At 48.2% G+C, this 27,961-nt stretch overlaps 4 protein-coding genes across 10 annotated transcripts; 1 reads left to right on the top strand and 3 right to left on the bottom strand.

Moving 5' to 3' along the window:
• Positions 1-216: 216 nt before the first annotated feature.
• On the bottom strand, positions 217-11,848 carry MLLT11 (MLLT11 transcription factor 7 cofactor). Of its 7 annotated transcripts, none has more exons than XM_038562213.1 (3): positions 11,663-11,848; positions 6,957-7,029; positions 217-1,481 (listed from the first exon to the last, which is right to left on the bottom strand). In XM_038562213.1, the coding sequence occupies exon 3, from the start codon at positions 1,477-1,479 to the stop codon at positions 1,207-1,209; it is 273 nt and encodes a 90-aa protein (XP_038418141.1). In that variant the 5' UTR covers positions 1,480-1,481; positions 6,957-7,029; positions 11,663-11,848; the 3' UTR covers positions 217-1,206. The 7 variants fall into 7 exon arrangements, with proteins under 7 accessions (XP_038418141.1, XP_038418137.1, XP_038418138.1 ...); XM_038562209.1 differs by having other exon boundaries at positions 217-1,485; positions 11,663-11,846; XM_038562210.1 differs by lacking the exon at positions 11,663-11,848 and adding an exon at positions 7,480-7,547 and having other exon boundaries at positions 217-1,485.
• Positions 7,977-13,352, top strand: CDC42SE1 (CDC42 small effector 1). The gene is made up of 4 exons (NM_001039043.1): positions 7,977-8,053; positions 11,311-11,612; positions 12,348-12,458; positions 13,161-13,352. The coding sequence occupies exons 2-4, from the start codon at positions 11,559-11,561 to the stop codon at positions 13,233-13,235; spliced, it is 240 nt and encodes a 79-aa protein (NP_001034132.1). The 5' UTR covers positions 7,977-8,053; positions 11,311-11,558; the 3' UTR covers positions 13,236-13,352.
• A 3,385-nt stretch (positions 13,353-16,737) lies between these two features.
• On the bottom strand, positions 16,738-18,908 carry C17H1orf56 (chromosome 17 C1orf56 homolog). Its single transcript, XM_038562207.1, has 2 exons — positions 17,738-18,908; positions 16,738-16,892 (listed from the first exon to the last, which is right to left on the bottom strand). Exons 1-2 carry the CDS (start codon positions 18,791-18,793, stop codon positions 16,872-16,874), a joined length of 1,077 nt encoding a protein of 358 aa, XP_038418135.1. The 5' UTR covers positions 18,794-18,908; the 3' UTR covers positions 16,738-16,871.
• Positions 18,909-19,057: 149 nt separating this feature from the next.
• On the bottom strand, positions 19,058-27,920 carry BNIPL (BCL2 interacting protein like). The gene is given in 11 exon segments (XM_038562208.1): positions 19,058-19,682; positions 19,685-19,692; positions 20,140-20,238; positions 20,423-20,509; positions 21,386-21,517; positions 21,683-21,785; positions 22,005-22,187; positions 24,805-25,029; positions 25,880-25,944; positions 26,401-26,496; positions 27,497-27,920. Coding segments are annotated over 11 exon segments (1,068 nt in total). The 5' UTR covers positions 27,541-27,920; the 3' UTR covers positions 19,058-19,656.
• Positions 27,921-27,961: the final 41 nt, after the last annotated feature.

Raw genomic sequence — 27,961 nt, 5'->3', positions numbered from 1 at the left:
TGAGCCACCCAGGCGTCCCCTAAATTATAATTTTAAGTTGATTTTACCTTTTTTTTTATACCTATCCAACTTGCAGTTCATCATTTTTAATATATAAAGGCTACAGAAAGAATTGTTCCTTTATTGAAAGGTATAATATAGAAGTGTAAGGGAAAAAGCAAGGCTAATTTCAGAGATACCTTCTTTTTGAAGAGAGAGAAAACTAGAACCCAGTCCTGGGATTGAATGCCTTTATTAAAGAAATGAGTGGATGGCAGCACAAATCAGCGGCAATAATTTTGGAATGAGGGGACAAGGTGTAAGGTCATTATGTGATTGTTTCATGGTCTCAAAGCTGAAGAATTGTGCCTGAGGCTCATTGATCAGTATCATACATTGCAGATGCTGGGCAAGACTATAATACTAAAGACCAAACTCTGCCTTTTAGAAACGGAATCAAAACCTAACAAGTTATCGTAGTCAGAAAGATCGTGTCTTAAGAAGTGAACTTGGAGTCATTTTCCTCAAGAGTTTTGAGTTATGGGCAAAATTACAAAGTGAGTAGGCTTGAAGAAGGTACAACCTTTTGAGAATGTACTTATTTCTAAAATGATTCAATGCTGTCCCCTATTTTCGTTTTTCCATGATGTATTATTTCCTCTTGTTTTATACTTTTTTAACTACCCCCAGTTTCTCTGAGAGAAAGTGTATTACAAGGAGTAGGATCAAATAGCAAAAGACATAGCATAGCCTTTTAGAAATCCGATAATCTCAAATGAAAACTTGTAAGGTTTCTTCATCAACCCTGGAAGAAAGATTTGTGTTTACTGATCCAGAGCAGGAAATTAAGTTTGAGCAATTTCTAAAGCTGTTTAAAATGAAGTAAAAAAAAAAAAAAAATCCTCCATTTTGTACTACTGTGCTACTCTCTGGTGCCTCCACCAGGCCTGTTTTCTGAATTATCATGGGGGGGGGGGGGATCCCTGTGATCCAATCAATACTCCATTCCTTGAACCCTTTCCTTTGTGGCTTAAGGGCTCTTGAGAGAAACCAGTAAGATAAATAAATACATAAATAAATAAATACAACACAACTCTGGCAGATTCATCAGCACCACCTCAACACAATGGAGAGGAAAGAGCAAGATTAATAGGAGAAAAGGGTGGAAAGGAAGGGGCTTGAAAGGGAAGGCAGTGAGGGCAAGGTGGTGGGAGAGAAGTCTTGGGCTTAAAGCAAGTCCAGTTCAAAGGAGTGGATGCTGGCAATAGGAGCTCTCCAGAAGTTGAAGGTGCTGTATTCAAGGAGGGCATCGCCTTCGGAATTCTTCTCCTGTTCTACTCCAGTTGCTTGCCCGGTCATTTTGCCAGTGCTGCTGTCTTTGATCTTGTAGATGGATGTATCTGACAGACCCAGACCTTCCAGCTCCGACAGATCCAGTTCTGGAATGGGCATCCTCCAGAAAAGAAAGGAGCTGTACTGGCTACTCACAGGGTCCCTCATAACTTCCTAGAAAGAAACCATTTGTTAATCTTCATGCTACTGGAGTCTCTTTATGACCCATGGCCTTTCCTTACTTAAAAACTTAACATCCTGGGATGCCTGGGTGGCTCGGTGGTTGAGCATCTGCCTTCAGCTCAGGGCATGATCCTGAGGTCTGGGGATCCAGTCCTGCACTGGGCTCCTGGCAGGGAGCCTGCTTCTCCCTCTGCCTATGTCTCTGCGTCTCTCTGTGTCTCTCATGAAGATATATAATCTTAAGAAAACAAAAAACCATTTGCATCCTCATTTGCCACTGTACATGATCCAAATTCCCTAGGACAAGCTTTGGGAACCCTTCCTTTATTACTGTCTTCTACCATTTCTAATCTTCTCCCCATCTTGGGATGACTTAATTCACTGCCTACTGCTTCAAGTCAATCTTGGGTCTGGTTTTCAAGGCTTTCTAGAATTTGGCCCCATCCTTCCTAGCAGTAGCACATTCTCTGCTAGTTATGCTTATTCTTGTCTTGCTTAACTTTCCCTACTCTCCATCTTTTTTTTTTTTAAGCTTACTATATCACCAGTTTATTATAAAAGAATATAACTCAGGAACAGCAGATGGAAGAGATGCACAAGGCTACGTGTAGGGAAAGGGTGCAGAGCTTCCATGCCCTCTCCAGGTATACCACTCTCCCCTCCTCTCCATGTGTTTTCACCAACCTGGAAGCTCCTCTCTACTCCCATCTTTTTTTTTTTTTTTTTAAAGATTTTATTTATTTAATCATGAGAGACACAAAGAGAGACCTAGAGGGAAAAGCAGGCTCCTTGCAGGGAGCCAAATGCAGGACCCTGGGGTCACAACCTGAGCTGAAGGCAGACACTCAATCACTAAGCCACCCAAGCATACCTCTACTCTCCATCTTAAAATACTACCCAAGTTTCAAGACTACTAGAGGAGTCCCTAGAAGAATTCAAGTCCTTAGAGGAATCTTTCCCCTGAACTTATTATGTTGGTAAATAATCGATGTTTTCCTGACTTTGATTTAATAGGTACCTCTAAAAAGAGCTTCCATGACATTTCTGGTTTCAGTTTTCCTCCCTGCCTTCTAAATCCTACTACAAACTCACCTTTCCCAGGAGGACTTCCTTCAACTTACACAACTCACTCCACCCTATATCTTCCAGCATTTCTGCCAACACCCTGTTGAGTTTTACCTGACTCTATCAGTTTGGGGCTACAGATCACGGTTATATGTCTTGTGTTTTTTTTTTTTTTTTTTTTTTTTTTTCTTCTATTTATTTATGATAGTCACAGAGAGAGAGAGAGGCAGAGACACAGGCAGAGGGAGAAGCAGGCTCCATGCACCAGGAGCCTGATGTGGGATTCGATCCCGGGTCTCCAGGATCGCGCCCTGGGCCAAAGGCAGGCGCCAAACCGCTGCGCCACCCAGGGATCCCGGTTATATGTCTTGTATAGGGATAGTCTTTCTCCTTCGAGAAACAGTTTCCCTAAAGGTAAAAACCAGTCTACTTTCTACCTTCTTCACAAGTGCTGGGCTTTGCACACAAAAGACATTTGAGGCTGCTGGTTAATTTTCTCTCACTATTTAATATAACCCATACCTTGTCACCCCCATCTATTAGCCCACAGATAGGCCTTAACAGCCTGTATTTCTCTCTAGCGTACCTCTCCAAAATAAAACCCAGGTGGCTCAAAGGACTTTCCTATGCCTTCCTATAACAAGACTTTTTTCTCTGATCCCAATGCTAGATTATACCTGAGAGCAAATGGATTGGAAATTCCAGGTATGGACAGTAAGAGTTTAGATTGGAAGGAGAAAGTCCCTTGACAGAATTAGATACTTTTCCATGCTTAATGAGTATTCCTATCACCTTTTCTGCTCATCCCACCCACACCCTGATGTTATATGACTATTATACCTCCTGCACCCTGCTGGTTACTAGCCAAGGGAAGGGGCAAAAGCATTAGTTTAAATATTCCCAAAGAAATGGAAGGAACATTCCATTGCCTCCAAAAATAGAACACCACTTTAAAAGGCCTTCTCCTAGCAGACTCCATTGGCTCTTACCAGGCCTCGAGGCTCCTAAATAGTGGCCTTAAATAGGTTCCCAACTGCCTCCATAAAATGTGTTAAGCGAACATAATAACTGCTGTACTACAGAAACTCTATAACCCCAGATAACGTGAATTGTCTCAACGAAAGCCAAAAAAGAAAGCCTTAATCGAGAGCATACTTATGTGTGAGTGTAGGGCCTTTAGGATTGGACAGTGGACAGACTAGGATGTTATTTAATGTTAAAAGCCAGTTGTCAGTTGCTCTTTTTCTTCTGAGATTCAGGCCCCACAATAAACCCTGGGAACTGAGCATTACTCAGCCAAGAGCTGCTTAGAAGGAGGGTTATGTGGGGACTGGAACAGGGTGGGGGAGCATGTTAGAAAGGTGAGGTCATGATCCTATGATACTCAGCTCTGATCATCTCCACAGTAATTTGCAGAGACGTGTTCAGAAAGAGAGCTACACAAAATGGTTGTACCTCTCAGCCTACCAGCTCCAGCTTCAGTCTGGGACTAGGGGATCCCAAGATGCATATCTTAGGAACTGTCAGTGTTACAGACTAATGACTCACCACAGGGATTCTTTCTTTTTCTTTCTTTCCTTATTTTCCCAACATTACCAGTTATTTGTCTACCTTGCTGGCTTCTTTTATATCCCCTCCCTTACCAGTACCCCTCAGAGCAAGCTTAGTATAATACTGGGCACATAATAGGTTCTTTACAAAATAGAACAATATACAAAGCAAACAAACCATAGGATTTTAAAGCTAGAAAACACATTTGGGGTGCCTAGCTGGCTCAGTCGATGAAGTGTGTGATTCTTGATCTTGGATTGTGAGTTTGAGTCTCATGTTGGATGTAGAGATTACTTAAAAAATGAATAAATAACAAATATATTCTGTGCTATAACAGTATATTCAAAAAGAAAGAATGAAAACATGTTAGAAAAAAAAAGAAAACATGTTAGAAATTATCTAATGACTTCTGAAGCCTTCTAGCCAGTTGGATCCAGGACTGTTTCCCAATCTGGTCTTTTTTGATGTGCTGTACATAGATAATTCCCACAGTTTTATATACCAATATCCTCAAAACTTGTAATTCTTTTAGTTCCTGAAGAACAGATACTCAGTGGATTAAGTAAGTGTTGATTGTTCCGTGATTCTCATCTGAATGATGAAAATGCAAAAGGCAGTAGAGAGCAAGCTAGAATCTGAGACAGGGAAAAAGCTCTTTGACAAATTGACTCCTTTTCTTTAAATCAGAGTATGGGGATCCCTGGGTGGCTAAGTGGTATGGAGCCTGCTACTCCTGCCTGCATTGTGTTTCTCTCTTTTTCTCTGTATCTCTCATGATTAAATAAATAAAATCTTTTTAAAAAATAAAATAAACCAGAGTATGTATAAAAATTGTTTAAACAATCTCCGAGTGTCTGGCAGAGTGTATCTTGCAATTAAAAATGCTAATGAAGGGATCCCTGGGTGGCGCAGCGGTTTGGCGCCTGCCTTTGGCCCAGGGTGTGATCCTGGAGACCCAGAATCGAGTCCCACGTCGGGCTCCCGGTGCATGGAGCCTGCTTCTCCCTCTGCCTGTGTCTCTGCCTCTCTCTCTCTCTCTGTCACTATCATAAATAAATTAAAAATTAAAAAAAAATGCTAATGGAGGGATTCCTGGGTGGCTCAGTGGTTTGGCGCCTGCCTTTGGCCCAGGGTGTAATCCTGGAGACCCAGGATTGAGTCCTACGTTAGGCTCCGTGCATGGAGCCTGCTTCTCCCTCTGCCTGTGTCTCTGCCTCTCTCTCTCTCTCTGTGACTATCATAAATAAATTAAAAATTAAAAAAAAAATGCTAATGGAGGGATTCCTGGGTGGCTCAGTGGTTTGGCGCCTGCCTTTGGCCCAGGGTGTAATCCTGGAGACCCAGGATTGAGTCCTACGTTAGGCTCCGTGCATGGAGCCTGCTTCTCCCTCTGCCTGTGTCTCTGCCTCTCTCTCTTTGTGTCTCTCATGAATGAATAAATAAAAAATCTTAAAAAAAAAAGCTAAAGGAAATTTTATGAAATATTAACTCAAAAGGCCTAAATAAAATCTCTAGCTATGCCATTAACTCAGAGACATTCTAGATGCACTCATTCTAGAAAGACACTCATACAAGCATGTATGGCATTTAAAATCAAGTCAGTATACAGAAAATTGAAACTCAAATACCATCTACATTGTATTACATTCATTAGCAAAATTTAATATAGTATGGATTTAATTCCCAAGTCGTCTTCTCTTCTCCAAATTTCCCCACCCATACCTTATCTTTCTTTACATCTTAAAGGGCTTAGACCACAATATACGCTCAAGAAATACTTCTGTCCTTCATTTTAAATTATCCAGATATTTTAGTCAAAGGTAATTTCTTTTTTTTTTTTTTTTAAAGGTAATTTCTAAATATAACCATCTATTCCTAGAGATACATGATTAGCAAATATGTAGTATAAAAAGACACACTGTCCTTAAGCCACACAGACACACCCAAATTCCCTTTGTCTAGACCCTCCACAAGAACCCAAGGCCTGCCCAACAGGGCCTTGCTGTGTCATGCTGCCACCTGGGGGTGGGGGTGGGGGGGAAGGACCAGGGATGGTGGTTGGAGGGGATGGAAGCTCTCTGGCATCTCATATTTGCCTCATTCTGGTCTTGGATTTTCCTATTAGCCATGTCCTTGCCCCATCTATTCCCACGGAGCTGCAAATAAGCATTCCTTTTCCAGAATCTGCCACCATATGTAGCTTTTGTGGGCTGTACTGATTTCAATATGGGATCAGGCAATTCTCCAACAGAGGCTCCCACCTTCCTACCTCAAGCTGCCTCTTTCTTTGGAGCAAAGGTTTGAGATAGGGAGCAGGAGACTTAAAGGTCAGGATTGCTTTCAATATTATCTCATCCTTCCCCCCAATTCCTTCCTATGGAGGCAAATCAGTTTGGGGTGAAGGTAGACACATCAATGGAACACTACAGATTAAAAAATATTTATATAGGTAAGTACAGGCTGGAGCAATACAAGAGAACTAGAGATTTCATCAAAAAACAGGTAAAACCAATTATAGCTTAAAAAAGAAGATATAGATAAGGACTGAAGATCATAAAGCACATAAGACAAATTATAGGAAAATAGATACTTGAAATGAGATAAATGCTGAGAAATGATAGCTCCATGTAAATTGTTAGAAATTAATGTCTGTGGATTAAAAGGCAAGGATGGAGATCTTAGCAAAGAGATAAAAAGATGACCAAAAATTACTCATTGTTCATAGTGCCCCTTCTCTTGCACTGTCCCCCACCCTCATCCTAATTTGGGGTCTTCAAGCTAACCGGAGGCAGATGCTCTTCTCTCTCTTGGCACCCCCTTGCTCTCCTTCCCTCAATTTAGTTTACCTGTTATCAGTGAATTATTAGTGTGTTCCAAAGATGGAAGGAGTACCTCGGGGGCTCCGGCGTCTGCTCGGGGCTGGAGAAAAAGAAAGCTGTTGGGGTTTTGACGGCTTTGTCTTCTCACTCTCTCTCCCTCTCCGGTGGCTGAGTCTATCTGCTCAGTCTCCCCCTGCAATGCAGCCCCTCCTAAGAAGGGCGGAAGGACTCCCCGCCCCCTCCTTGCCTGACTCGGCTAATTCAAATGATAGGTTCCAGAACACTTTAGGGAGGGAGACAGGATTAAAGCATCTCCGTAGGCTTATTGGTCGGCACAATTATTCCCGAGCTCTTACAGCACCCCCATGCTGACTGGGGTGCAATGAATGAGCAGTTATTTGTCCCCTAATTTTAGACTTACGGATTAAAAAGCCTAACTCTCGATAACATATAGAGGAGTGCCCCTTTATTACCCAATTTAAGGATTTCAAGTTACGAAGTGTATTTTTGAGAATCAGAAAAATCTTCCATCCCTCCCTCCCATCCCTACTATTGCGCCTGGATGAACCAGCCCATGCCACTTCGGGTCCAGCGTCGGAGGACTGGGAAGGGTGTGCGTGCCCGTGTGTGTGTTTGGGGGGTGCCTCTGCGAGGACTGGGGGGTGGGGTGCGCGTGTGTGCGAGTGTTGGGGAGTGCCACTCCCTAGACTCGGCTGGGTCCGGGGGACGTGGGGCTCCACGTAAGTGTCGCCCAGCCGTGCCCGGCGCGCTAAGGGGACGTGCGAGGGGGCCGGGAGAGCCTCTCCCGGGCTGCGTGCCCCGGGTTCGCGCGGCGGGGCGCCCGGGCCCCCTCCCAGGCCCCCTCCCAGGCCCCCTCCCAGGCCCCAGCGCGGTGCAGCGCCCCAGCAGTCAGGCGGGAGCGGTGCGCCCGCCTCCGGGCCGGACGGGTTTCGTAATCGCGTCGCCGCCGTTTCCGCCGAGAGCCAGCCCCACCTCTGCCGGCCCGCCCTCGGCTCCCCCGCCGCGCCGCGGAGCCAGCCCGGGAAGCCCACGGCGGCGGGCCCGGAGCGGGAGCCCCCCCGCCCCCGCTGCAGCCGCGCGCCTCGACGCTGGAGCCCCGGCAGGTGAGACCGCGCCGCGGGTCCCCGGGCCGCGCACCCCGCCTGCCGGGCGGGGCGGAGACGCACCGGATGCTGGGGTGGGGGAGGAGGGAGGCCGGGGCCGGGGCGATGCTGGGCCGGGGGGAGAGCGGTGCGTTCCCTGGCAGCAGCCTCCCCCCACCCCACTGCTCACGCGGTGCGCGCGCCGAGGCCGCTGCAGAGTGGAGGGCGGCAGGGCCTGGGGGTCCGGGACGGGGTGGGGGAGGTACCCCGAGACTCATTGACGTCGGCGGCGGCGCGTGCCGGACAGAGTGGAGCCCAGCTGGAAGGTCCTGGAAGGGGGCAGTCCGAGCCCGAAGCAGCCGCGGGAGACTGTGGCGGAGTCCGAAAGCTCCGCGGCGAGATGCCAGCCCCAGCCAGGCGTTGGGAGGAGCAGGGGGTTGCTGGATAGAGTTAGGGAGTGGGCAGAAACGGGGCCTGTAGGGCTGATTCTGCCGGGACGGAGCTGGGGGCCTGGCTCTGCTTCCTCGGAAGCCTCCCCGCGCCCCAAGTCCTTCCCTGGGGCCGTGCCCGTCACTTGACTGAGAAGTGCGTGTCCCCCCACTCCTCTGATGGCCTCAGCGGCCCTGGGCGTTTGGAGGTCTCCACAGGGACCAGCTGCAGCCCCGGGGTTACAGCCAGAATTGCCCACTCCATTCCTTCAGTTTCCCTTTCTCTTTCTCTTTCTCCAGCTGCTTCTTGTGAAGGCTTGTCGGGCAGCAGGTTAGAGGCCTTCGGGCTGAAGGCAGCGGGGACCGGGAAAACCGGTTTCAGGCTAGAACAGGACCTGGGAACCACCTCTGTACATCCTTCTTCTCTGGAACCTTTCTCTTATCCCTCCTACTGCTCACTGCGCAGTGGCTTGGAAGCTCCTCGGCCCCAGTGTGACCTTGGTGTCTCCTAGCTCTCCCTCTTCCTATTTGGGACTCTGGCTCAGTGCGACTTGCCTGTCAGGATATGGCCTTACACCATCTAATCCTGGTCTCCTCCTCCCCCTGGTTCTCCCAGCCCCTTCCCCTTCCCTGGAGGGTGAGGGGTGGGATGGGGAGCTCGAAATAGTGGGCAGTGGATTTGGGCGCCCCTTTCTCTTGGGCTCACCAGGACTTCATTTTTCCTCAACCCACTCTTCTCTAGCTATTTTAAAGAGCAGCCCATTGCTCTTACTTCCTTTTCTGACCCATCCCCTCATCACCTACACGTTCGCCCTGCCCAGTCTTCTCCACATGCTGACCCCACTGCCAAGTTTCAGACTCTTATGTTCTGTGTCCTAGGGAATGGAATTTCCTGGTCACTCCTCATCATCCTTGGCCCTCTCGTGCAAGTCCCACATACGCTGTCCCTCCACCCAGCTCAGGCCAGGTCCCTGGAAAGGGAACAGAAACGTCCTTGTTCCTTCCACTGCCCTTTCCCTGCCTCTCCTCTCCCCTCTCCTCCCTTCTCTCCCCTCCCACCCTCTACTTCTGTCCACTCAGCTTCGCTCAGGGCGTGTGTTGGAGGAGAGTCCACTCTCCCTACAGTCTCTCTGGTGGTATTGGGGGTTTCCTCTGATTCTTCATTGTTTTCTTCAGTCCCTGGCCTGCAACCCTTAGCACCCGCCGCCACCACCACCACCATTGCGACAAACCGACAAACTGTGTGACTGACTGACTGACTTCCCCAATGACCACAGCTCCGCTCTCTGGACAGCTGTGTTCAGACTTCCGCCCTAACTCGTTACTCCTCCCCTCCGGTGGTGGGAAGGGAAGTAAGAGAAAGCCCAGGCTTCTCCTGGGTCCTTCTCTCCCCTACAAGCTTTTTTTTTCTTTTTTTAAAAGATTTTATTTATTTATTCATGACAGAGAGGCAGAGACATAGGCAGAGGGAGAAGTAGGCTCACAGCGGGGAGCCCGATGCAGGACTCGATCCCAGGATCCTGATCCCAGGATCATGACCTGAGCCAAAGGCAGACACTCAATCACTGAGCCACCCAGGCTTCCCCAAGCTGTATCTCAATGTGATAGAGCATGGGGGTTCCAGGCCTGGAAGGGAGGGAGATTCCTATTCATAGAGTGTCATATTCATGAAATGGCCCTGTTTGGAATCTGGGAGGTTGCCTGTATCATAGGACTGGGGAAGTGCAGTGAGCACAAAGGAAACGTAGATGTGTTCTACTCTGGCCGGCAGGCAGTGAGGAAAAGGGGCCCACGTTCTTCCTTGGACACGAGAACGCTATTGGAAAGTTCCTTGTGTCTGGTTGGCTGATGAAGCTTGGGGATGAAAGTAGTGAGGAGGGAGGAGAGCACAGGTCACAGCATGAGGGGAGGGGAGAGATGGGGTGGGGGAGGCCTGGGCCCTATGGGGTGGCACAACAGGACTCATGAAGAGGGTAAGGAGGCCAGAGGAAGGTGAAGAGGGTGGGGAGGCCAGAGGAAGATTCCTCGTGGGATAGAAGATACCTGGTACGTGTGCCTATGGCCTGTGCACAGATGATCTGTATAAGACACACACACAGAAAGAGGGTCATGCCTCCTGAGTGCACACACAGGAGTGCAGTGATACAGGATCACAGATAAACAGACTCTGTACAGCCTTCAGGAAGGATCTCAAGGTTGAGTAATAAAGGAACTGATAAATAGCTTCTAGAAGAGGTTGGATCTCAGTTGAGGGAAATGAGGAGGAGCAAGGGCAGGGAATAGAGAGGGAAGAAATTTCTCAATGTAGGAAAGTCTTCCTGGAGGCTCATCCTGTGGCAGGTAGCCACCTACAACCTGGCCAGTCAAGGTCTCTCTTGGTTTTAAAGAAAATCAAGATGTTCAGGGTAAGGTAAGGAAAAGGGAGGGACAAGGGTGGAGGCCCTGTTTATGAAAACGAAAAACCACCATTTCCTCTTCAAAGTCACCTAACGGCCCCTCCCCTTTGGCCCTAACCCCAGGGAGAAGGGAGGTAGGGCCCATAGCACCCCCAGGCTGTGCTCATTTCTGCCACTGCCCTTTAGCCCCTCCCATCCTCATCCTAAATGCTTGGGTCCCCTTCCTCTCCCTTGGTTCCAGCAGCTCCTGCTCCTCTACCCCTTGCTGCCCTTTCTCTGGGAGTCCAACCGTGAGGTCCTTATGTTTGGGGAGATTAGTGCTGGGTGCAGAACTAGGGCCTTGGAGGGAGAACTGGATGATCTGGGCTCCTCGGGAGGCTTCTCAAGGAGGGGGTGATGGGAGAGATGGGATTTCTCACTTGCCTTCTCCTCTCTTTACTTTCCACTCATCTAGGTTCTGGGTCTGAAGAAGACATAACCCTGGTGCCTGCCTGCTTCCCTGCTGTGGCCCTGCTTGTCCCTCAGGGGCTGAGACGCTGACTGACCTTCACTGCCCAGCCCAGGGTACCTGGGACCCCACCATCTCTAGGCCCGTCCAGCTGTTGTTACACTCCAGGGGCTGAGGAGTGAGGAGTTAAGGCACCAGAGTGAAAGCCCTCTGGGGCCTCAAGCAGAGGAGTAAAACTGGAACCATCGGGGAACATGAGTGAATTTTGGCACAAACTGGGTTGCTGTGTGGTAGAGAAACCCCAGCCGGTGAGTCCTCGACCCTGAGCCCCACCCCAGCATACACAGAAGTCAGTTACCGTATCCTGTGAGGCACACACACCACCTGCGATCTGGTGTTTAGGAAGCCCACTACTTGCTTCCCTATCAGGACAGTCTCTCTGGCCGGGCAGGTGTGCACATGGAATCCAGGGGGACTGTGTGTTGGAGGAAGTGAATAGTCCTAGCTAGCACTTCCTGTTTCTGTCCATTCTGAGCTGGGCAGAGGTTGTAGGTGAAGTTTAATACCTGTCACTTTCTCCCATTGTTTCCTCATCAGCCAGAGGTGACTTTGATATATCCTTTCTTTGTCTAGCATTTACTCTGCAGGCCCCTGCCGTCACCACCCTGCCTATGTCCTCTCTGTGTTATGTTGCTCCAGACCTGCCTTTCAGACCCCAGTGATTGCCCAGTAGTAATGCCAGGTACCCTTGTCCATTTGGGCCTTTAGCTCTTCTCCTAGTGGTTTTCTTTTCTTTTTTTTTTTTTTAATGAGAGATACAGAGGCAGAGACAGAGGCAGAGGGAGAAGCAGGCTCCCTGCAAGGAGCCTGATGCGGGACTCGATCCCGGATCCTGGGATCATGCCTCAGCCCTGAGCTGAAGGCAGAAGCTCAATTGCTGAGCCACCCAGGAGTTCCCCCTAGTGGTTTTCAAGACTCTATTCCCTTCTTCTGTGTGTGGATGAGGGCACTTCAGGCCTAACTCCTCTGTCTTCTCTAAACAGAAGAAGAAACGGAGACGAATTGACCGGACGATGATTGGGGAACCAATGAATTTTGTCCATCTGACTCACATTGGCTCGGGGGAGATGGGTGCCGGAGATGGACTTGCCATGGTAACAAGGGAATGGGGAGAGATTGATATGGGATTGTGGCCTAGAACCTTTCCCTCCTTTTGAAGTTTAAGCAGGGGACATGATAAATACTTGATGGGGAAGTAAAAAGCTAGGATTCTAGTCATGCTCACCAGCTGCACAAACCAGAGACCTGGCATTTCAGGTCTCTGGCCTAGACTCCCTCGTTTTTACAATTAGCAGATTGTTCTTCATTGGGATAGGGGATATATATGACTCAAGAATTCTTTGGAGGGCTTTTTCCAACAACTAGAACCCTTTTATTAATTAAGAACTGCTATCCAGTGCCATAGTAATTCATATTGTGGCTTGGTGTGTTGAGGCAGTTGAAAGGCTGAGCACCCCTGTCTTAAATAATGTCTAATACTCTTTTCTGCTCTGAAAGTAAGGGAAGTGGGTCTGGACATAGTGAAGGAGTCTCTTCACCAATTGTGAAACTCAGATCAATATGAGAGAGTCCTTTGTGAGAGATAAAAGACCCATTTTATTTCATCCTCATGAGAGTCAGTATGAAGGCAGACATTGAGACTTCTCTTGGAAGAATGGCTATTGGTTTTAGCTTTCTCAGATTGATTTTCTTGCCAGGGAGTTGGGGTCAGCTTCTTCCACAGAGGGCATAAGGGAGATTGCTTACTGTACAGTATCAAGACTTAGGACTAGGGTCTCACACGTGCTTTTTCACAGACAGGTGCAGTTCAGGAGCAGATGAGATCCAAGGGAAACCGAGACAGGCCATGGAGCAATTCTAGGGGATTGTAGCTCCAACTGAAATGGTAAGTGATTAGAGAAGCCTGTTCAATACCTCCTGCCCCTGTCAACACATCCTAATGCCCTGCCTCAGAACCCTGATCCTCTGCAAGAATGAGAGGTGAGAGGAGGAAGAAGAAATTAGAATGGAGGAGTCAAGAATTTAGGATCCAGAAAGGCAGAGAGACAGGGAGGTGCAGACAGAAATCGAGAAAAAAGCACACTGGAAATAGTGGAGGCTGCACTAGGCCTCCTCCCCGCCACCTCAGTTTTCCTTGAGGCTTATCTTCCTTCTTCAATTTCTTTTTTGATCAGGTTCTGCTGTCTGAAGCCTCCACCACATGTCCAGCCCAAAAGAGATGCTGCCTCTCCTGAAACCGTGACCCCAAGGCTCTTCTTTTCCCTATCTGCCTGTTAGTGCCTCAGAAGGCTTGGGGGCTGGACTCCCTCTATTCCCTCTGGCTGTAGCCCCTCCTGGAGATGGGGTCAAGGCAGCAGGACTGACCAAGTGACTACTGGTTGGCCAGAGGAGCTCAGCTGAAACCCTGGACACTCTCAGATCTGAGATAGGAGTTTTCTGGGAACCTGGGATGCATTCCCTTCTCCTGAATGACGGTCTAGGTGCCATCTGTTTTTAAACTCTTAACCTGGAACTCCTTAAATAGGGTAGGTGGGTGAGGTTACCAAAGCTGAAGCCGGCTTTGCTGAGAATCTCCTTACCTCCCTGGCCTTCTCCTTTTTCCTCCTGGGATGAACTGAAGCAGACGTCAAGCAGGGGGTAGGAGGTTGACCACTGCCTAGTCTACTCTTTGTCTTTAGATCTCAGACCTTAAGCTCACAGTCCTTCAATATCTTTGCCACTACCAGCTCTTTCTCTATTTGGCCTCTAAATTACCCCCTTCTTCTTCTACCTCTACCCTTAATCCCATCCCCATTACAAACCTTATTGTTTCCCATTGATTAAGAGCTAAAAGTAAGAAGTGGATCTTAACCTGATAGTATCCCGTTTAAGTCTTGGAGACCTGGCCACCCTCTGCCAATCTCCCTGCTGGTCCAGGTGAGGAGGAAGAGGGATCTGGAGAGAAACCCAGAATACTCCAAAACTAGACTCAGAGTGGACTTCCTAACCATTGAGGATCAGAGGGGTGACAGGTTGAAACAATCTCTGAGTTTAGGGATCTTAAGATCCTCACAGCATGGGAGCAGGGGCACCTTTAGAGAAAGGATTCTCAACCTGGGCACATATGACATTTGAGTTAAATAATTCTTTGTAATGGAGGGGGACTGTCCTATGTATTATAGGATGTTCAGTAGTGTATCTGGCCAACCATAGTTATGACAACCAAAAATGTCCCCAGATATTACCAAGTGTCTCCTAGGAGGCAAAATCACTGCCAGTTGAGAGCCACTTCTCTAGAGTCAAGGTATTTTTCTCTAAAGCGTTTTCCCCACTCTACTGCCGTCCCATTATTCATCCTAAGCCTGAGCCATAGATGAACCAGGTCCTCTTGCAAAGTAGGCTCAGTAGGGCTACACATATCTCTAGAACAGTTCTTTATTCAGTGTGTTTCTTGTGCTTGCATGGGTTCATGTCTCTGATGAATGTGTATGATGCTTCTCCATTCTTGTTTAGAGGAGGGGTTCCTGCAGTGTGTAGGTGTGAACAGAGTATGGTGAGATTGAGAAAGGGAGAAAAAGCAGTAGAGCCACAGACACCCAGGATTATCGTCTGCAAACTTTAAACTCTACCAGACACAAATAAGACTCAGGGAGTTTTGTCTGAAGACCAGGTCCCACTCCCCACCAGGCCAAAGAGTCTGCTTTAGGTGGGAAAATAATGCAGGAGCAGGGTCTTTAGGCAGTTTGTTTTCTCAGGGGTTTTTTCTTCTGGCCCCTTCCTTGCACGGTGGTTAGAAAGGCAGAACAAGACTGGTGAGCTCCTGCCTGCTTGGAGATGGGTATGGGGTGGGGGGTGTCTCTCATTAGCTCAGTAACAAGATAAACAGCCTGTTTGATGGCGATGGGGTCAGGAAGGTGGGAACTAGGATCCACTCTGCTGAGTCCACCATCCATCCAGTTTGCCCCACCTATAGTGACAGGTTCTAATTTCATTCCAACTTCAGTATATTTGCTGCCACCACTTTTCAGGGTCTAAGGTCGGTCATACATTCCCAGTTTACTCTGTTCTAATCTAGCTAGTTGTTCTGAAAGTAGCTCATTTTGTTGTCCTAAAGTAGCTTAATAGCCTAAGGGTTATATTCAATCTGAAGGGTTAACAGGATAGGGTAGAAAGACAGGAGGACTCGAGGATTGTCTGGTCACCCTGATCTTCCACCTTATTCTAATGCCTTTTCTTTGGACACAGCCTTTGGTGTTCTCTTGCCTTTAGCTACCTTTTCTAACATGTATGCTACCATCACTTTAACAATATTTGAGAGTGATGGAAATGGGTTTGAGAGTCATAATTTATATTAAAAATGTGTTGGACTTTTAAATACATTTTTCAAATAAAAAAAAAGTTTAAACAAAATAGCCGCAGAGTAATCAATACGGGCATGTGTTGAGTCAAAGGATAAATATGGTTGATGGGGTGCCTGGGTGGCTTAGTTAAGTGTCTGCCTTCAGCTCAGGTCATGATCCCAGGGTCCTGGGATCAGCCCCACATTGGGCTCCCTGCTCAGTGGGGAGTCTGCTTCTCCCTCTCGCTCTGCCCCTCCTCCCTGCTCATGCTCTCTCTCTCTTAAATAAATAAAATCTTTTAAAAAATAAATATGGTTGATCAAGGTAACTCCTAGAAGGTAGCCGACATAGAATTTTGTGCTGACATCGACCTTTGCAAAGAGAGAAGGCCAAGTATTATGAAGGCCTCCATAATCTTCCAAGGGCTCAACTTGTTCTTCCTGTTCCCTCCTCTTGACAGTCATCTGAGATTTTTCAAGTCTTTTTTTTTTTTTTTCTTTTTAAGATTTTATTTATTCATGAGAGACACACAGAGAGAGGCAGACACATAGGCAGAGAGAGAAGCAGGTTCCCTGCAGGGAGCCCAAACCAGGACTCCATCCCAGGATCCAGGGATCACAACCTGAGCCAAAGGCAGACGTTCAGTCACTGAGCCACCCAGGTGTCCCATCAAGTCTTTAAATAATCACTTGTTTAGAAACAACTTTGGAAATGAGGAAGAGGAGTAACATCAACATTTTATCTTATATTTTATCCTGGGGGTGGATAAAATATGCTGGGGGATAAAGGAAGGGATCAGGCCCAATGTTGCCACACAGTTCAGTTTTAAGGTTCATTCTTTTTTTTTTTTTTTTTTTTTCATGAGAGACACAGAGAGAGGCAGAGACATAGGCAGAGGGAGAAGCAGGCTCCATGCAGGAAGCCTGATGTGGGACTCCATCCTGGGACTCCAGGATTATGCCCTGAGTCAAAGGCAGGCCCTCAACCGCTGAGCCACCCAGGCGTCCCCAGTTTTAAGGTTCAAAAGATTTCTGATCTCCACCCTCAGATACCTCTGTAAAAAGACGCAAGACCAAACAATTTTTTCTAGTTTTGTTTTTCTGTACTAAAAATATCCAGTGGGTGCTGGGATTGAAAGGGGTGGAAAGGTTGAGATGCTGGCACCTTCTCTTGTGGATGAAGTGGCCATTACCTGCGGTTTCTCTCTATCTGGGTAAGGAAACAAAAATAGAGAAAAAGGGGAAATATTATAACTACATCTATATTCTTTTCCCTTCCTTGCTTCATTTCCCTCTCCCCAGAAGCGCACATTCCCTCAACACTACTGCCCCCTATTCCTGCTGCTTTTTCATATTGAAATAATGGTACTGGATACCCAAGGAGAAAGACAAAAACTGGCAAAATGACCACGTATACTATTTTATTGTCCTTCCCTCCCCCCCCAAAGGTCCTGAAACCCTGTCAATTGAGAGTATTTTATCAAATCAATCAGAACTTTTGGTAGTTCATTTGGTAAAGCAGAGGACTATCCTTCCTGGAGAAGATTCTTAAGTTGCTGGAAATAACCCCAGGAGCTCTTTGGGATAGTGGTGGTTAGGGGCATCGACATTAGTGTCAAACAATCCTGTCGTGACTGGCATTTACTGGCTTTTTAAACCCTATTCCTTCATCTGTAAAGTGGAGAGAGTGCCTCACAGCATTGTGAGGATTGATCCAGGTAAAGTGCACCTCAAACATTGGCTCTTACTATTAAACTGCATTAATAAGCTGAGAACTATTAATACCTTCCTATTATCTGCATCAAGAATTGTTACATCTGTAATCACAATTTGGTCAATAATCCTCTCGTGATTAATAATAGTTGTTGCCCATTAATCAACCAGTCGTTGCTTAAGAAATAAGTGGAATCAATGGCTAACAATGTGAATAACCAGTATATTATGAATCAAGTGAGCATACAATACTTGATGCAACACACTGGCTGGTTTAGTAACAGGATTTTGGATATCAGGACTTTTCATCAACACAGATCCTGGCTATCACCAAACACTTACTGGTTGCATCTCTGTGAACACTGAAGACAGACTGTTCCAAATATCCTCCAGCCCGATCCTGACTCGTCTCCAAAAAGCAAGGGCTGGACTGGGGCTGGGGCTGGGGCTGGGGCTGGGGCTGGGGCCAAAGAAAAGGAAGGGGGTGGGTCTGATCCTAGAGCTGAGGGGGGGCAGGGAAGTGGTGGTGGTGCTGGTGGTGGTGGTGCTGGTGGTGGTGGTGGTGGTGGTGGTCTGAGAGGTGCAGCCGCTGTCAGAGCAGAGATCCGAGTCCAGAGGGCACTCCTCCCGAAGCCGATTGCAGGGACATTTCTGGTAGGTACAAGGCCGGTGCTCCGTGCGGAGCTGGCTCAGCGCCCCAACTCGAAGGCGCCCTGAAAGGCCGTGCAGCTTCCCCGCCCGGGTCCGACTCATGGTACCTGACCTGCAGTGGCAGTGCCACGGGCCCCAGGGCATCAGGACCAGGCGCACGTCCTCGGGAGGAGGCATGGCCGTGTGCGAGGCCGGTATCCAGCGGTTTGGGGTGGACCCCGCCGTGGACCACCGGCTCATGGTACTGTCGGGGTGAGCCACGTCCCCAGTGGGCTGCCAGGTGTTGGCCGGCACGTCTGTAGACAGCCTGATCTCAGGCTCCTGGGTGTTTGCTTTAAACCTGGAGCTGGGCATCCTCGTAGTCCTGCTGAAAGCTTTTCCGGTGATGTTACTCCTTCTGGCGTTAATCACAACCCCCTCTTCCAAAGACTCATCCTCCTCCGACGACGACACTATCGACTTGCTGACGCCCGTGGCCACTGTGGAGGCCAGGAGCTCCGCGGCGGCCGGGCCGGCCAGGCGGTCGACACTGGCCCCGACATCGTCCTCATCCTCCATTGTTACTTTCATCCTCTTGGGCCCGCCGCTCCGGAGGGTGGTCCGGTAGTTGCGGGACATGGGGACCCCGAAGCGGACCCGCTGCGTCTCGGTGGAGGTCAAGCCCTGGGCCCCCGCCGCCCGGGGCCCCAGACTCAGCAGCAGGACCCAGAGAAACGCGCCGGCGGCGGGGACCACGGGCTTGACCATGGGGCCGGGCGGTGTGCCGCCGAGACGGAGGCCAGTGAGGGAGGCCGGGCTCCTACTCCGCTTCCTCGGGCCGCTCTCGACCCGGGCGGGGCGTTTGAACCGCGGCCCGCGGAGGGGGAGGGAGTCCCGCGCGCGCCACGCCCCTCCCCTCCCGTCCCCTCCCCTCCCCTCCCCCAGGCCCTGGCGGAGCCGCCCCAGGGCCCAGCTCTCCAGCCCGGGAGCCACTGCGGCCACAGCACCGAGCCCCTGGGCGAACAGTGCGTCTCCTCGGAGCAGGGCAGTTTATTAACCGCTATAGATCTGAATTTGCTAAAGAGGACAAAAGGACAAGTTTGAAAAGCATCCCTTCCCAGGTTCACGCCAGCAGACGTGACAGAGAAGGAAAGGGCAGCTCTTCCAAGATTTAGGGAGTGAGTCTTGGTTCCCAGCCGGCAGGCTGGCTGCGGTCGGTCGAGCCCTGCCCTCCCCTCCCCTCTGGCGGAGTTTCAGACTGGTAGAGTGCCCCAGGGCAAGAGGGTCTGGGCACCTTCATTCACAGGGGAGGACAATGACACTCAGAGATGCAGGTATCTGGGCCAAGGGGCTGAGGCTGAAGCAGGACTGAGAGCCATAGCCTGGCCCTCTCCCACACAAGATGCCACTACATGTGCCCCTACAGCTGAGATGCTGGTCAGCCTGCAGGTCACCTTCTGGACCTTTGGAGTCCTGCTTTGAAGGAAAGGTCATGAGAGGAATGAAACCCCAGTGAGATGTGAAGGTCCCGTGGTACTGGGGTGGAGGATGCTTTACTTTAGGGAAGAGCCCAGATGTTTCAGGGTTAGGGTGCAGGCAGATCAGTTTCTTTTGCTTCGTTCTAAGGCCTGCTATGTCCCTCCTGAGCCATGGAAACCCGGTCCAGCCTAGGAAAGAACGATAAAAAAAGTGGCACAGGAGCAGGACCTGGGTTTTACTCACTGATTTGGGGAGAGAAGGCAGAGAACTGTTAAGAGGCAGAAGATTGGGTGCTTGAGCTGGTGGCGATCAGGCTTCTTTGTCCCCTAGTACCACCCCACTGAGTACTTTCTCCTCTTTACTGCCCTTCTGGATTTCCATGGCTCATCTCAATCTCTAAATTCTGTGCTGTGAATATTCCTTTATTCTCTGATGCCTCAGCACTTATAATTTTTTCATTTGTTCTTGTTGGATACAGGCCTTAACTTCTCTGGGTGGGTGTAGTTTTCCCAGATACATCAAAGCATCTGGAAGCAGGGCCTCTATCTTTGAGTTCCTCTGCATCTCTCCCAAAGCATTAAGAAAGTGGGAACTGGCTTTATACATCCCACCCCAAACTTAGTCTCGGGACTCACTGTCTGACAGCTTCAGGGATGTGAACCTGATCCAAGGAGATGAGTTGGGCCAGCTCTCCCAGGCTGTTCAGAAAACGGATCTTTCGTGTAAACTTGGAACTGAAAAGAGAGGATAAACCAAGTTGTGTGTTGTACTGGGAAGAGGGTTCCTGGAGATCCTTATGAAGGGAAATGTGACAAGTAGAGCATGGTTACGGCTAGAAAGAGCCACGGTGAGGCCAGAGCTGCTTAATCTTGATTTTGAAAATGGGGAAAGGGAGGTCCTTGTCCCCAGAGCTGGTACCTGATGAAGGGCCGAAGCAGTGCCAGGAATGCCTTCACATACCACGTGGCGTGGACAACCACCAGGGCACGCAGGTTTTTCCGGAGCCTGAAGAATAGGAATGATATCATTCTTTTCTTCTTCCATCTTTTTTTTTCTTTTTCCATCTTCATGTCAGAAGATTGGGTGAAGCTATTGTCTGTGCTTTAACTTCCTTCACTTCTCCAAGTTTCTAGATTTCTCTGCCAGTTGGTCTAGTCCCCACTCCTTGGCTTGTAATCTGAGCTCCACCCATCATGTTTAGCCTTTCATGCTCCTCATTTTCAGGCAACTCCCTTGTCAGAATCCCTTTGCACCATCTCCCTCCTGTACCCTACTCCCATATAAGTTCTTGGCTATTCCCCCTTTCTCAGGCCTCCCATGACTGGGACAATGGATAAAACTCCACATGGAGGAAGACCAGTGAGGAAAAACAAAAAAGAATGAGGAAGAAAAGTGAGCAAAAGGAATAAGTGGGAAAGAAAAGGGGAGAAGGAACATTGCAGAACACAAAGCCATATGGGTCAGGGATGAAGGCAAAGCGAAGCAGACCATGGCTGCTTAGGAGGTAAGCTAAATCGTGAGAGGTGAGAAAAGGAAGGAGGACCTTCTTCTATGTGACAGGCAATAGGCCACACCAATTTACTGGATTTTCACACATGCCCAGTGGCAAAGGGATTATTGTTGCCAGTTTGCAGAGAAGGAAACAGAGTCCCAGCAATGTTCAGTGACTTGTCCAAGCTAAATGATACAGGAGGTAAATGATTGAGGCAAGATCTGAAACCAGATTCCCCTGACTCTGAGAGTACAGAAGACATGAGAGGCCTGGAAAGGGTGGTAGAGGGACCAGAGAAAGAGGAAGGGACTAAAGGGAAGAGGAAAGAACAGAAAGAGGGAAAGAGAAGGTGCAGAGGGAGCTGCAACCCTGCTGTTCTTGCAGCTCACCGCCGGTCCAGAGTGTGGTAACACTGGCGCATCCAGCCCAGAGGCGGGACCTGGGCCCTACTTGTGCCTCCACTCAAGTGCACGAGCAGGTAATTTTCAGCTACCAGAAGCTCCAGAGTTCCCACCATATACCTGGAGGAGACAGAGCTGTCAAGGAAGGTACATGCTTGGGGTTGTGGGGAACGAGAGGGACATTACTGTAGACTCTGCAGTCAGCTGCTGATGGTGCAGGAGGGGCCTTTTTCACTTTTCCCTCCCTAACATCCCTGTTGGAGTCTTTCAGGGCTGCCACCTCACCTGAAAAGGTGCTCCATGACATAGGTATAGTTGGGGATGCTGCTGCTGGGGAGGTAACAGGAAGCAAAGACGATGACAGCATTGAGGCCCTCACCATGGTAACCTGGAGGACAAGGGGAAAATTCATTCAGGCAGCAACTATATATGACAGACGGTACATCTGTTTGGGCTGAGGGACTCTCAGGGTCTCTGGAAGTTACAGAAAGGATTTTGAACCTGGGAACGGAGTTTCCAGCTTTTGCATTTTATTTATTGATTTATTTATTTTTACATTTTATTTTAGAAGTCACAGTTGTTACCCCACTGTTATGCTAGCCATTACCTCCATGAGAGAGGACTTTCTTATAGTGTTCAATGACAGTCATGTCCACTCGCTGCTCCCTCTGTCCTGTTCGGAACACCCTCCAGTGACGTCCATCTTCTCCAGCCACATCCCGCATACAAGCCCGGCCCAGCCTTTCCACTGCCTCACTGGCCCCCAGGCCCTCTGCCCGGGGTAGGTCATCTGAAGGAGAGGAATGGAAGATGATCAATAAAGCACAGTACACACCTTCAGGATTTTCTAACTTTGTCGGGGTCTGGGAGTTGAGTACTCTAACGTCTCATTCCTTAGTTTTTTTCCAGGACTCCAGCCCTAGTTTGTCCAAGTAATCCAGTGCCTTGCTAGTTTCCCTTTCCTGGAACTCAACATCCTCACTTTTTCACTAGATACTGGCCTTGAGGTAACCCTGCACTATGGTAGGTCTATGGCCCTGGCTAGTATTAGTTTTCTTCTGGATTCTTTCTTTCTTTCCATGCTTTTCCTTGGGTGAGCTCATTTGTTCCCAGGTCTTCAATAACCACCAGTAAGGTGATGATTCCAGATTTGCTCCTCTAACTTAGATGTCTCTCCTGACCCCAGACCCATGTCCCTAAATGCTTAGAGTGGACATCTCTAGTTGTGTCTTTCTGTCATCTCCAAGCCACCAGACACTATTGTAACTCAAACTCATTCTTTTCTTCATCTCTCCTATATTTCCTTCCTTTCTTTCGTTTTCTTTCTTCCTTTTTTTTTTTTTTTTTTTTTTTAAGATTTTATTTATTTGCCAAGGAGAGAGAGCACAATCAAGGGGTGTGGCAGGCAGAGGGGAGCAGCAAGCAGGGGAGTCCAAGGCAGGGCTACATCCCAGGACCCTGAGATCACCACCTGAGCCAAAGGCAGCCACTTAACTGACTGAACCCCACCAGGTACTTCTCATATTTCCTTTCTTGATGAATGAGTCCATCCATCTAGCTGGCTGAGAAAGAAAACTGGTGTCATCCAAAATTTTCTTCTCTGTCATGCCTCAAGCCAACTGGACCCCAGATCTTCTTCTATCTATTGCCATTATATTGTCTTATCATTCTTTCTACTACTACTGTCCTGATTCAGGTTCTTAGTATTTCTAACCTGGACTTCATTCTAGCCTCCTAGCTGGCTTCCCTGCCTCTAGTCTGTTTACTCCATTCCACCTTCTACCCCACAGCTAGAGCAAGCTTTGTTTTCTACCCTTTCTTACTCAAATGGTAATACTATACCTGCTAATTTTGCATGATCCTTCCATAGCAATGGAAACAGCTGCCTCATCTTAAAAAATGGTTTTCTAGGGGCACCTGGCTGGCTCAGTTGGTGGAACATGCAATTCTGATCTTTGATCTTGGGGTCGTGAGCCCCCTGTTGGATGTAGGGATTACTTAAAAAATAAAATCTTGGGGCACCTGGCTGGCTCAGTGGTTGAGTGTCTGCCTATCACTCAGGTCATGATCGAGGTCATGGGATGGAGTACCACATTAGGCGCCCTGAGGGGAGCCTGCTTCTCCCTCTGCCTATGTCTCTGCCTCTCTCTCTGTGTCTCTCATGAATAAATAAAATCTTTAAAAAAAAAAAAAAAACTTAAAAAGAAAGTGTGCTTAATATTTAGTATTCCATTGCATGGACGTACCATATTAGAATTAACATTCAACTGACGGACCTTTAGGTTGTTTCCAACCTCTTTAGAGCCATTAAATCTGATCATGTTACTCCTTGATTAAAACCATTATTCAGGGATCCCTGGGTGGCTCAGCGGTTTAGAGCCTACCTTAGGCTTGGGGCGTGATCCTAGAGTCCCGGGATCAAGTCACACATCGGGCTCCCTGAGGGGAGCCTGCTTCTCCCTCTGCCTGTGTCTCTGCCTCTCTCTTTCTCTCTATGTCTCTCATGAATAAATAAATAAAATCTTAAAAAAAAAAACATTATTCAGTGACGTCTCACTGGCTACAGGATAAACTCTGAACTCCTCAGTAGGGTAGCAAGGACCTCCACAATTTGACTCCTGCAAACTTAACATAGCACTCTGATTCAGAAGCTTAGATGACAACTTGGACATGTGACTAGTGTCTGAAGTTGAGGGAAATCTTGTGAGTGAACCCTTAACTTGTGGGGTCTGTACTATGTCCAGTCAAATGTCACAGATGAACTGTAGGATACCCTGTTGATGTCTGGAGAAGTGGAGAATTGGTTGGTGTGGGTAAAACCCATACATTTGGTGTCAGAAGTATCATGATACTTCAACATGCCATGTTCCTACCCAAGTTGTTTCTTCTACCTATGATGCCTCCCCAGCTACCTGATAAAGACCAGCTCAGAATCACCTCTGATTCTGATCAGCTCTGTAAAGTGTTTCCTAACACCTCTCAGCAGGAACTGACCTTGTCCTTATCACTGCTGACCATACCCTATACATATGTAGACCGTCATCTTTAACCATACTTATTTGTATATGTGTTAATTTCTTATTAAACAGGGAACTCCCTGAGGGTAGGACTATCTTATTCTTCTTTATAACTTGGTTCTCATTCAGTAATAGCATGTAGCACTCAATAAAATTTTCCTTAATAAACAAAGGAAAATTTGTTTGTTTTTGGCACCTCCCCACCCTTCTATTGACTACTCTCACGTTGGACCTACAGGCTCTACCTTTCCATTCTGAGGAAATTAATTTTGCTAACTTTACGACTTGGACCCCACCTCGTTTCTAACTTTAGTCTCCTTAAATCCACCCAGAGCTACTTTAAATCTAGCTTCTGCTTTTACCAGCTCAGGCCTCAGGTTTCTTTCCCACCTTCCCATTCAAATTCATGTCCACTGTCCAGCTGCTCCGAGTCTGAAGGTGTCTCCAATTCGTCCACCTCCAGGTCAGAACTGCCATCAGGAGAGGAAGGTACTGAGTGAGTGGGACAAGTTCCATCGCCTCCAGTCCCCTTAGTCAGATTCAGTCTCAACTCTGGGGCAGAAAGACGTTTACGCATGGGGCGTGGGCCACACAGGGCTAAAGTGCTGGGAGTACCTGGAGTTGGGAGAGAGGAGAAAAGAATAGAAAAAGTATGAGTGTGTTGGCAGGGGAGGTTGGAATACCTGCAAATGGTAGTGATGATATAGGATCAATTTTTTAAATTTTATTTATTTATTTAAGAGAGAGAGAAACTAAGGGAGAAAGGGAGGGGGAGAGGGAAGGGGAGAAGCAGACTTCCTGCTGAGCGGGGACCCCCGATGCTGGACTTGATCCCAGGACCCTGGGATCACGACCTGAGCTGAAGGTGGATGATTAACCAACTGAGCCACCCAGGCACCTCTATGGGGCGAATTATTATTTTTTTAATTAAAAAATATTTTATTTACCTACTTGAGATAGAGAGAGAGAACGAGTAGGGGGGAAGGACAGAGAGGGAGAGGGAGAAGCAGGCTCCTTGCTGAGTAGAGAGCCCAATGTGGGGCTGGATCCCAGGACCCCAGCATCATGACCTGAGCAGAAGGCAGACACTTAACCAACTGAGCCACCCAGGCACCCTATGGGGCAAATTCTAAAGAAGAACTTACACAGGGAATATTTAGGAAAAGAGCAGTGGAGGGATCCTTGGGTGGCTCAGCGGTTTGGCACCTGCCTTCCGCCCAGAGCGTGATACTGCAGTCCCAGGATTGAGTCCCACATCGGGTTCCCTGCACGGAGCCTGCTTCTCCCTCTGCCGGTGTCTCTGCCTCTCTCTCTCTCTCTCTCTCTCTGTGTCTCTCATGAATAAATAAATAAAATCTTAAAAAAAAAAAAAAAAAGAGCAGTGGAACCAAAAAGGGGTGAGGGTGGCACAGCCCTTCACTGGCTTATAATAAAAAACTTGAGGCCTAGATTCTAATTTACCTACCTGCCTGTGAATCTCTCTCAGGATTGTCAGGATCTTCAGAGGGATCTGCTTCTTCAGGAAGAAATCTAGAGGGGAAAGATTACAAGGGAGACAGAAATGCAGGTTAAATGCATTAAGCCAGGTATCAATTTATCAATCCTCTTGCCCTGTCATGTGTTTTTTTTTTTTTTTTTTTTTAAGATTTACTTATTCGAGAGAGAGAAAGAGTGCAGGAGTATGTGTGTGTGGGGGGGAGCAGTAGGGTAGGTGGAGGCAGGGGGCAGAGGAAGAGAGAGGGGGAGAGGGGAGGCAGACTCCCTGCTGACCAGAACCCAAGGCAGCTCTCCATTCCAAGACCCTGAGATCGTGACCTGAGCCAAAACCAAGAAAAGAGTCAGGCACTTAACTGACTGAGCCACCCAGGCGCCCCTCCCCACTACAATTTTATCTTATGGACTCGGTCTTCTTTTCCCCCCTCCTTCCTTCAAGTCCTAATTTATCACCCCTGCCCTCCATTCATGAGTATCCCTCACAATCCTCACCTGGGGAAGTCTTCATCCTGCCACTCCTCCCTCAGCTCCAGTTCCCCAAGTCTCAGGGATCCTGCTGGCTTCCGGGCTTCAGCATCCTCCATGGCCCTAAGAGTCCCAGGGCAGGGGGTGGGGGGCAGAATGATCAGGAGACAAATGGGGCAGTCTTAAAGGGACTGGATCACAGATAGGAGAGACACTGTAATGGATGATAATTAAGGTATAGGGCAGAGCACAGGCCTGAAAAAGACGTCAGGTCTCTTGTCTCCTGATACTTCTACCACATCCACCACTTCCTGAAGGCAGATGAACCCTACTGTGGGGTTTAGGAGCAGAGGAAAGATGGAATGTAAGGCTAATCCTATTTGTGTCTATGGTGTTGCTCCACCTACACGGAGTGAGTAGAGCTATTCCACGTTACATTGGCTGGAACCTGACAGACCTGCCCAGCTATCACCAGGCAAAGTTGGGGAAGATGGCACCTTGTCAGGCCTGCCTTTCCTCCACCACACTGGGAGTGGTCAGGGGAATCCATGGCAGAGGTGGAGGGGTGGGGGAAGAAGGTAAGGAGGAAGAGGGATTTGTCGGGAAGGGTACCTAAATTCCTTTCTGGGTCAGCTTTCCTGAGGGCCATTCTGGGGAGTGGGTGTTAGAAAACAGTAGGCACAACTTTATCAGACACAAAATAGAGAAACTTCCTTTAAAAACAATAGGGAAGGCAGCCCCGGTGGCTCAGCGGTTTAGCGCCGCCTGCAGCCCAGGGTGTGATCCTGGAGACCCTGGATTGAGTAGTCAGGCTCCCTGCATGGAGCCTGCTTCTCCCTCTGCCTGTGTCTCTGCCTCTCTCTCTCTCCTCTCTGTGTATTCTCATGAATAAATAAATAAAATATATTTTTTAAAAAATAAAAACAATAGGGAATTTTACTGAAATCCCCAGGTCCCCTTTTCCTACCTAAAGCCACCCTAACCCTTCTCTGCAAATTCATTCTTTCATAGTCATGTCTCTTCCAGGAAGTCAAGATTTGCCCTGGTCAGAGCTGGATGGTAAGAAAGTCCCTCAAGACTATTCATTGCTTGTTTCCAACCAAATAAGCCAGATCTTACTCACCCAAGATCTAATGTCTTCTCTCCTGCCTCTTGTGTGGTTCCCATCTTCACAGGTCTTCCTGGCTCCCTTAAACACTTGCAGCTCTCCGGGAGCTGGTTGTCCCAGCTCCTAAGCACTTCTGTATCCTTTTTCTGTGTCTCACTGTTGTTGCTCTTGCCTCCAAAGAGGTGGGAGGTGTGGAAGGGAGGTAACCTTACCTCCAAACAGGTTTTACCACCTCCCTTCCCTTCCCTTCCCTAGGAGGAGGTTTGCCCAAAACAAAAACCCTGCCTATGTGGGGGCGGTTTTAGAGAGGAGAGGACATTTTTTAAAGTGGCTGGTTTTGGGGGAATCGAGGAAGGCAATTTGTTTTCCCTTCCAGACTCTTTATAACCTCCCGGAAGCTGCTGATTAAAATTTTTTTTTAAAGATTGTATTTATTTATTCATGAGAGACAGAGAGAGAGAGAGAAGCAGAGACATAGGA

The sequence above is a fragment of the Canis lupus genome, chromosome 17 (genome assembly GCF_011100685.1).
Source record: "Canis lupus familiaris isolate Mischka breed German Shepherd chromosome 17, alternate assembly UU_Cfam_GSD_1.0, whole genome shotgun sequence".
NCBI classification, from domain to species: Eukaryota; Metazoa; Chordata; class Mammalia; order Carnivora; family Canidae; genus Canis; species Canis lupus.
This window is presented reverse-complemented; position numbering and strand designations above follow the sequence as displayed.

Coding starts and splice junctions, on each gene's coding strand:
- MLLT11 (XM_038562213.1), bottom strand. CDS start 1,479: ATGAGGGACCCTGTGAGTAGCCAGTACAGCTCCTTTCTTTTCTGGAGG.
- CDC42SE1 (NM_001039043.1), top strand. CDS start 11,559: ATGAGTGAATTTTGGCACAAACTGGGTTGCTGTGTGGTAGAGAAACCC. Junction 11,613..12,347: donor TGGTAGAGAAACCCCAGCCG/GTGAGTCCTCGA, acceptor TTCTCTAAACAG/AAGAAGAAACGGAGACGAAT. Junction 12,459..13,160: donor CCGGAGATGGACTTGCCATG/GTAACAAGGGAA, acceptor GCTTTTTCACAG/ACAGGTGCAGTTCAGGAGCA.
- C17H1orf56 (XM_038562207.1), bottom strand. CDS start 18,793: ATGGTCAAGCCCGTGGTCCCCGCCGCCGGCGCGTTTCTCTGGGTCCTG. Junction 16,893..17,737: donor TGTTCACAGAGATGCAACCA/GTAAGTGTTTGG, acceptor TTCCTTACCCAG/ATAGAGAGAAACCGCAGGTA.